Source organism: Papaver somniferum, chromosome 9 (genome assembly GCF_003573695.1).
Source record: "Papaver somniferum cultivar HN1 chromosome 9, ASM357369v1, whole genome shotgun sequence".
NCBI classification, from domain to species: Eukaryota; Viridiplantae; Streptophyta; class Magnoliopsida; order Ranunculales; family Papaveraceae; genus Papaver; species Papaver somniferum.
This window is the reverse complement of record NC_039366.1, coordinates 172,824,702-172,834,535: the sequence shown is the minus strand read 5'-3', so window position 1 is coordinate 172,834,535 and position 9,834 is coordinate 172,824,702. Positions and strand designations below refer to the sequence as shown.

At 31.5% G+C, this 9,834-nt stretch overlaps 1 protein-coding gene across 1 annotated transcript; it reads left to right on the top strand.

Annotated features, from left to right (window-relative positions):
* The first annotated feature begins 2,824 nt into the window (after nucleotides 1-2,824).
* On the top strand, nucleotides 2,825-3,436 carry LOC113312876. The gene has a single exon (XM_026561609.1). It carries the CDS (start codon nucleotides 2,825-2,827, stop codon nucleotides 3,434-3,436), a length of 612 nt encoding a protein of 203 aa, XP_026417394.1.
* Nucleotides 3,437-9,834: the final 6,398 nt, after the last annotated feature.

The window sequence follows — 9,834 nt, the reverse complement described above, 5'->3', positions numbered from 1 at the left end:
AAAAGGAAACAATTTATTCTATGTTAGGACTCTGTTAAATAGATTTCACAATTAAGAAATTCTAAGTGGTCAAAAAATAAAATGATATCACATTTTATGACATAAAAATTGTATAATACAACTAAATACATGATTTTCATCCAACTCTTATGTAAACATAGTTATTTATGTAAAGTGGGTCATAGTAATAGTTATTGCACTAGAAGTCAGATGTCAAAGGATGAAATATAATGTCTTTTGAAACTTGACATTCAAATTGATAAACTAAAAGAAGGTAATACATACTTCCAAAAGCGGGTAAGGAATAACATACTTTTGACCAGGGACGGAACCAAAGTTTTTCCTTGAGTAGGATTAGAATATCAAGGCAGTCGAAGGTCGCGTCAATTTTTTTGAAATGAAGCGCGTAGTTAATGGCTAACGCTAATCCCCTTATAGAACGCTAGGTAGATAAATAACTAAGAATAAACCAAGCAAAATTTATTGGAAAATGCGATTACATTAAGAAATTTAGAGTTTATGGAAGTAAAATGGGAGATAATTTTGTTGAGAAGTAGAATTTTTCATTTTTTTTCTTTAATAAGGTTTAAGTTTTAATTATCTATTAAGTGGATTAAAAATTACATATGTACAACAATATGTGAGCTAAAAATATATTTTTTTTTAAATTTATGTATTAATTTCTCTTTGGAACAAATATAGGGATGGGCTATAGCTTCGTTAGCCCTTTGCCAGGCCTGTCTCTGCATTTGACATTACTTTTGTTTCATGCCTTGTATATATGCTTTAAATAGTAAATTATAGTTTTTTTTGCTTGAAGTGTTAATTCGGATTGTACCCGCTCAAAGCACAGCAAGTTAAGCAAAATTTCATACAATCCTATTTTGTTTCATCGTATATTCGCTGCTTTTTTTTTTTTTTTGATAATCGACATAATTCAATTGATTCAAATCAAAATAGTGATTACATGTTCGATGTACAAGAATAATATAATCATCATAGTATAAGAAAATCGAAACTCTAATACAATTTAAGATATCAATTACTAGTAAATCGCGAAGTGCAAGAGCAATAAACCGCAAAGATGCCCAATTTTTGTATACGTATAAGGGATGGATGGTGGTGTAGACCGGAATCAACTCCGACCATTTAATCTAATTGTTTTCTTCTTTAATAATAGATACTCCTAAAAGAAAGGAGTATATTGTCTAACTCGTATATTTGCTAATATATCAAAACCCATAGGAGATAGTGTTAGAGTTATATCTAAGCAATGTAAAAAAAAATATTAATATAAAAATTAACATCAAATACTTTCAATATTAAACATGTTTGGTTCGAGAATGTAGTATAGTTAAGCCGACGAACATTATAGTTAAGATATGTATGACGGTTTAAAGTAGATAGTTCTCGTATTATATGATGAATTAAAAAAATGATGTATTCGTTTTATTGGTTTCAAACCGTACAGAAGGTTACGGTTAATTTGTTTTCCAAATTAAACATTTTTTGAAGGATACTTATTATTAAGCTTTTTCCACTCTGTATTTTATAATTTTGATATGAACATGCATTTTATTACTAGGGAATGCCTATAAATACTCATATCTTCATTCGTTAACCATTTAAACTTTTACCAGATGGACATGTAATTTAAAAAAATTATTGATTGTACTTTCAGAGGTAAATTATATGTTAGATGATTAAAAGTAATTTTTGCAATTAGTTATTTTAACAAAATAACTTATTAAAATTGTTTTCAACTATTTTTTTTGGTTGGTAAATATTGTTGGGTCGAATACGAACATTCTAAGATGAATAACTCAATAAATCTCGTTTTAAGGTGAATAATTTAATAGGTCAAACTTCTACACCAGATTAGTGTTACATACTACCTCCGTTTCAGAATGATAGGCAGGTTTGTGTGTGAATTTGCACACAAAACCTGCCCATTATTTTGAAACGGAGGGAGTACAAAATAAATAAAATCATACATGAATTATTGAATACTCCCTCTATCACACCAAAATTAACCTATTTCAAGTTTACTCAATTCTTAAGGCAGGGAGGAGAGAGGGATACTATTATGAGTATCAAATAGTAAAATTTAGAAATGATATATCATTCAAATTATGCGACGGATATTTGTAAACTTTATACCATTGAAAATCACTTTATGATATCAGCATCGAATACAAACATGGCTATCAAATTATGCACATTTCTTACACTAAAATTTTATAACAATATTTAATTAAAGGGTAATACAAATAGAGCTTTGTTTATATAAATTTAAGATGAAAACTTTTGTGGGATGGAGGGAGCGCTAAACTAACATATGATGACATATATATTAGTCTAAGTATTTAATAATTAATTAGAGGAGGGTATTTCATATTCATATTAATGATAAAATAATGAATATATGAAGAAAAAAAATTACGAACATCACTTACTTTATAACTATTTACTTGTTTATTTTATGGGAATTCGGATATGAAAAATATTTGTATCACCTACTTCATATCTACTTTTTTATAAGAATTCAGAAATGCAAAATTACCTAACAGAAGTCATGATTAATTGCATGTTATGACTTAGGTATTCATAACCTACATTACTAATAGGTTAACAAGATTAATTAACATTGTTATCATATAATCTTTATTAAACATCACTTTACATCACTTCACACACGAAGTACACTCTCTCAGAGTACTATAAATACGTTATCACTCAAACACTTACATCCACACTACCACACTACTCTTTAGTTTTATATTTCATTCGTTACCATCTCTTTCCTCTACTCATTATCATAGCCATGCAGACTAATACAACTTGCAAATTCAGCTCCAACAACAACCCTACTAGAATATCATCAGGATCTAGTCCAAAAACTAACGAAAAAATAACAACCATGATGCAAATGAATGATATGCCTCATATTTGCCCTTATTGTTCAAGAACATTTGAAACTTCACAAGCATTGGGTGGCCATCAAAATGCCCATCGAAGAGAACGTGAAGCTGATAGAAGGGAGTATCTTGCAAACAAGCGTGCAACATCGAGTAACAGGATGCTGACTCGTTTGGCTGCGATTCATAACGCATCGGGGAAATTACTTTCCATGACTCCGCATGCCTCATATGTTCGTGGTGGAAATGAGTATGTTTATGGATCAAAGCAATTAGGGTTTCAATCCCTTACTAATGAGGTTAGGTTGTTACCTTGTGAACGTTGTCACAAATTTTTATATCAACAAGTACTTCAGCAAGGAACACCACCACCAGCACAACCAGTTAAGCCAGTTGAGTATGAATTTATTCCTATAAAAGGAAAGAACATTTTAGGTGTTGGAGAAAAAGATTCAAATGGTGGTGAAGAAGTTGATGTTAGTTCCAAGAAGTGTTTGGACTTGACTTTAAAGCTATAATATCTCTTTCTCCTTTTCTCTCTTTATCTTTTCCCCTTCTCTTTGTATCCAAGTATGACTGTGAGTCTTAATATCTCTCTGAGTCATTCTTTCTTGTTGTCTCTCATCTTGTTTGTGTGTCTGTGTTTAATGTTTGTTTCTACTACTGAAATTACTTGTTTTTAGGATCTTGCTTGCATGTAGTTGGGGTATTTAAAATTATGCCATTAATAAGAATCTTATACATTTGTAGTGTTTGTTTAGAGTTAATATTTTTCTTTTTATGATTCATATTTTTGTAGCATGTTGAAAGCAGTATCGTGGTTGATTTTGAAATTTATTGTTCAAGCAACAAAAAATCCAGGCAAACCTCCACACATCTTAAAGTAATGTACATCCATGGAATAAAGGTATTAATAGTTTAACATCATCAAGAGTTATATATATATATATAATTTTGTGTTCATATTTCCTATCTTCAAAATTTTGAGTAGTTGTGATATTCACTTTATCGTGATCTTTGAAACGTTGTTTAAGTTTAATTTTTTTTACGAGTTACCATGAAATGCAATACTTTCCTTGAAAGCTATCAAATTCATCATGGTTATCATTTTCTTATTTTATTTTTCTTCTATCGGAAATAACAATGCTGCCAATATCGAGTGGTGCATTAAATGCATCAAGTTAAGTAAACATTATGTAGAACAATAATATAAATTAATCTATTCATTATAATAAAATATCTAGCATTTAAATCTCTTGTTTACATTGCTTTTGAGGTCATGTAAAGAACAAAGTTTGGTGAACAAAATGTCTGCGAATATAAGACAGGGTTTTTTTCACTTTAAAGTTGACCTTCATTTATACAAAAATAATTTCATGCGAAAGCAACTTTCAAAAGTTACCTAAATTAGTTAAAATATATACCCTCATTTGGCTAAATGAAACCATAATTAATACAATATACTATACGAATTAGTAGCTAAATATGATCCTAACTACTCCAGAAAATTCTAAAATACCACCTCCACTTGACCTAGACACTACTTACTAGAAAAACAAAGTCAAAAATTGTGCACCTAACCTAAAGCGAGCAACAATAAGTCACATTTTTCTTCGTTTGTAACCCGAATACCCCATGAAAATTTTGCTCAAACGAAATTATTTTTTGAGAATAAAAACAAATAAATTTATAAATCAAAAAAATCTTCCATCCAAAATGAAATACCATAGCTCCGTTATCATTAATTTGATTATGATTTGGATTTCACTACTTAATTCATTTTACTCAATTTTGCGAGCGGCTCAAGCTCTATAAAGAGGCTTGTAGTCATCAAGTGAATATTCTTTGTCAATTAAGTAGAGATGCATCGGGTGATGAACATGGTAGAGTTTTTTTCCGATTTTTTCTTCCGAACATTAACTTATAATTCGTTCTATCAACTTACACTTCATTGTCACATAATAATCTCTTTTTCTTTTTTGGTTGTGTTAACACGTATTATTGTGGAGTTGTTCTTCTCTATTTTCGTATTCAACCTCAAATTTGTAATACAATTTGCAATGACGAGGGTACCGAATACTCCATAATCTTTTTGATATCAACCTATATAGACGCACCTTATGAAATTACTTCAACAAGATGTAACTTGGTATATAATTAAAGTTCGAGATAAAACTAACTATGGGTCTCACCGAGTGGATTATGGTACAAGTGTATTTACTTTTATTATTATAAATATAAACAATATAGTACAAAAGTAAAGTAAAGTAAACCACACAACATATAAGACTTTATTAATGAGGAAAACTGCACGGCAGAGAAACTCGTAGACATAGTCTGGTTTTTGATGCTCTCATAAGTAAGCCACTATACAAATTGACTATCGCAACTACGCATAGTAAGACCAAGTACATGCTCTTTTGTTACTCGGTTCCTTCAGTATCCCTGCACTTACAACTAATCTGGCCTACGCACATGAATCTCAGGACAGAGTCCACTATCTTGAGTTCCTTCACCCCCGTGAAGACTTTGATTGTTAACTCCTTGGATCGTAACATAAAACAACAAATGACTAAATATTTCAGTAACTAACTCACTTATCAATCTCCCAAATTAATCCTTAAGTCAAAGATAAAGTAGAGTAAATGATCTTCCATTCAGCCAATATAAACTCCTTTGGTCATAGATCAAACCAAGACAAAGATCATCGAAATAATCAATCTCAGTGAATAAGTTTTATTGAAGCAACTTAAAAAGAATAAGCAACTAGACAGTTTGTTCGAACTTTCAACGAATCATAAGTCTATCAAGATAAACGGCTTGTTTGGATCCCAGAGAATCAAGTGTGCAAGAAGAATCACAAAGATCAGAAGCGTGAAAATATAAGACTTTAATTTTTTAATCTCCAATAATTAAAGTAACCGTTGCACAAACAACTTGATTCTACTATTGATCAACAGACAAAATGGAATCTGTTAACGTTGATTGATTAAAAGTTTAATCCCCAAACAAACTTGAGTGGCCTTATATCAAAGTAGAATGTCCATAAAATAAACAAGTTTGATATATCAAGGATAACTATACTGTTAGTTCTTAATTAAATCAATTAATTGAAAAACCAAAATAACAATATGATTTATTTTCCTACCATACAAGTTTCTTTATCCCAAAGAAGATGTTAAAGGAATAAAACGTAAGATGTTTCTCTTAATTAGATTACTCATGTCTGTTAACAAGTTGGTTTCCCACATAATCCCTTAAGCTGTATGTCTAGGGATAAGTTTCTAAGTATACAAGTTCCTCTATTTATAGTGTTACGACCAAGGCTTGAGTGGGAGACAAGGTATTACCAAATTCGAAATTCCTTAAGATATGCAATGGATATTTATTTCTGAAATTAACAAATACCAATTGTATTCCAACCAATAAACCGATATTGCTCATATTCGACAAATATACTAGCTATCACACATCCATGCAATCAATGTATATGAAAAAGCGTGGGTCTAACAACCTCACTCAATGTTTCGTTTAGGAAATATGTATGGACAAACTCCAACATAATTCCAAGAGAATCAACCAGACAGTCAGGCTCAATCAATGGACATATATCCTAGAGTTGTATCTCAATTTCTCAAATCAAACTGCAATCGAACAGATAGAAATATGTGATCTAGATTAATATGAGAAATAACTTGGATGGTACCAAAGATCAATATCCAAGTGTCAATCAATTTATATCAACAACCAAAGGTTGGATTATATAATTGATTGTACGATGCACAACCTCTGATATTTCAATTATATAAAAAAATATAATGCGGAAAAGAAATAACACAGACACCAGAAATTTTGTTAACGAGGAAACCGCAAATGCAGAAAAACCTCGGGACCTAGTCCAGATATGAACACCGCATTGTATTAAGCCGCTACAGACACTAGCCTACTCCAAGTTAAGTTCGGACTGGAATGTAGTTGAGCCCTAATCAATCTCACACTGATCAAGGTACAATCGCGTTCCTTACACATCTGAATCCCAGCAGGACTCTGCGCACTTGATTCCCTTAGCTGATCTCACCCACAAGTAAGAGTTGCTACGAGCCAAAGTCGAAGACTTGATAAACCAATTTGTCTCACACAAAAAAGTCTATTGAATAGATAAATCTGTCTCCTACAAAAATACCTAAGAGTTTTGTTCTGTATTTTGATAAATCAAGGAGAACATGAACCAATTGATACACCGATCTTGTATTCCCAAAGAACAACCTAGTAATATCAATCACCTCACGATAATCTTAATCGTATGGTAGCGAAACAAGATATTTTGGAATCACAAACGATGAAACGAAGATGTTTGTGACTATTTTTTTATCTTTCCTATCCGAGATTAAATGTCGAGCAAATCTTAGAGAAGATAGTACTCAATACGGTAGAATAAAGCAAGACCAGAACACGCAACTACAGATAAAATAGTTGGGTCTGGCTTCACAATCCCAATGAAGTCTTCAAGTCGTTAACCTACAGGGTTTTGAAAAAAAAAACTAAGGTTAAAGGAGAATCGACTCTAGTCGCAACCAGTATCACACAGGACGTGTGGGGATTAGGTTTCCTAGTTGTTAGAGTTCTCCCTTATATAGTCTTCAAATCAGGGTTTGCAATCAATGCTACCTTGGTAACAAAACATTCAATATTCACCGTTAGATGAAAACCTGATTAGACTCAAGCTAATATCTTTCAATTGTTAGATCGAACTTAGCTTGTTACACACAAATGAAAAGTGACTTCATTTAGATATGAGTAACCGTACCTAAACGTGTACACCTTGTTGGCTCAACAATAGTTAACCGAAGTTAGCCATATGAACATTTTCATATCAACCTTATTCATCTTAATTATAACTAGTTCAAATGACCCAAATGAAACTAGTTCTAGAGTTGTTCAATTGTTTATATTCTCATAGAAGTATACAAGACACAATTGAAACAAAATTGATTATTCACTCGAATCAATTCATGAACATTATAGCCACGGTTTGAAAAAGATTGCATTCCTTAATATATAAATGTATTAGTTCATGAACAAACCGATTTTAGAACATAGCCTACTCAAGTATGCAAACGGGTACGCATACCTAAGTGGCCGAACTTAGTTTGGGTTCGCCAGTATGCGAACAGGTACGCATACCTCCAAAATCAGTTGAATTTTCGGACATGAACTTGGCCCCAGTACGCATACAGGTATGCTTACTAAGTTCCTGGACTTTCATTAAACCAACCAGTACGCATACGGGTATGCATCCTATGGTTCCCACACTTAGAATAACACGCAACAGTTAGCATACAAGTATGTATACTGTGTTATATTCAATCATGGTTAAATATTCTAAACTCACATTTCAATCATTGAAACGTTCTTAGAAAACGACAATAGCTGTCTCACACAAACTATTAGCTTCAAAGCAATTTTCAAGTGATCGAATGATCAATACGAAACATTTAGAGTCTACATCAAATGACCTTCTCACACAAATCATGTAAGATATTACCAGACGATTTTCACATGATCATCTTTTGACGTTCGTCAAGAATATAAGATGAACTTGGTTAAAGCGAAAGCTTACCAACACATATTTCGAGAAATATGTAAGCGAGTTAAACTCAACTCGAAATATCAAATGTGTTTAATCAAAGTCTATATAGGTATACGACTTTTGTCTCAAATAGGATATAGAGTAGATAGACTTTTGAGTGATAGATGAGTTCAAATCTCCACATACCTTTTGTTAATGAAGTTCAACAATCTCCGCTTATTAGTTATTCGTCTTCAATCGATGAACGCCGTGAAGTTTAATGCTCAATTACACTTACTATCCTACTCCGAGACTTAGCTATAAGTAGACTAGAAATCAAGACTTATAGTTTTGGAAACTAAACTTGACAAACAAGCTTGAGATAGCAACGCTTGAGAGTTCGACCGAGCAGTGCTCTAACAGACATTATCTTAAAATCTTGCATTGAAAAATTGTTGTTTAGTTTCAATTTTAATATAAAGATTAAGAAAATCAACAGAAAAACAACATCATGCATATATACATTTTTCAAATGTATGGACACATAAAAACTAGTTATTCCCATGTTAACCTAATCAATTTGTGTTGACCAAATTGGAAAAGAAAACAAACACATACTTCCCAAAACTTTTTCCTTCTTAAAAATTGCTTCCATTAACAGTGGACAAAACACTTTCCCCTAATAAACTTTATATCTTTAACATGTGATACTAATTCATTATTTAGTTTCATTGTAATTTGATTGTCGAATGCTAATAATTTATAAAAATTAGACCATTAATCATGATTTTGTGTGTTTCATGTTCAGGGGGAGCTAGAAATATTTCTATGATTAGACAACGCTTGATGAGGATAGGAAATTAAGCATAAATGGGCTTGGGCGGGATCCCATTTTTCTCAAAATGTCAGTTTCTCCCCCATGCCTCATGCTGGATCCGCCCTTTTACATGATTAAAAATCCGACAAATATTCTTAGAGGATAATCAGTCAACAATTGTTCGTCAAATTTTACATGATTTCTCACATATCTCAATGAACTACAACATTCAATTGAATTAAAAAGATATCATCCATGTTCTTATGAGAAAAGAACCCCTGCAAATGAATAATTATGATACTAAGTTTTTCTTTATTATTATTTAAGAAAAATAATATTTTATCACTATTTAATCAAGAAATTATGAAGATGAACGGATTACTAAATAGTTCAGTATATGCAATTTTAACAAAATGGAAGTTAAATAAATAGACTAGGGTACATTAAAATAATACTCCTGTGATCTGATGATCGAAATGCTTGGTTCTTAAGGGGTACAATTTTTTTTTTTTAAGATACCAACATGTAAA

Bases quoted from the DNA above. Each gene is read 5' to 3' on its own strand.
- LOC113312876 (XM_026561609.1), top strand. From the start codon at position 2,825: ATGCAGACTAATACAACTTGCAAATTCAGCTCCAACAACAACCCTACT.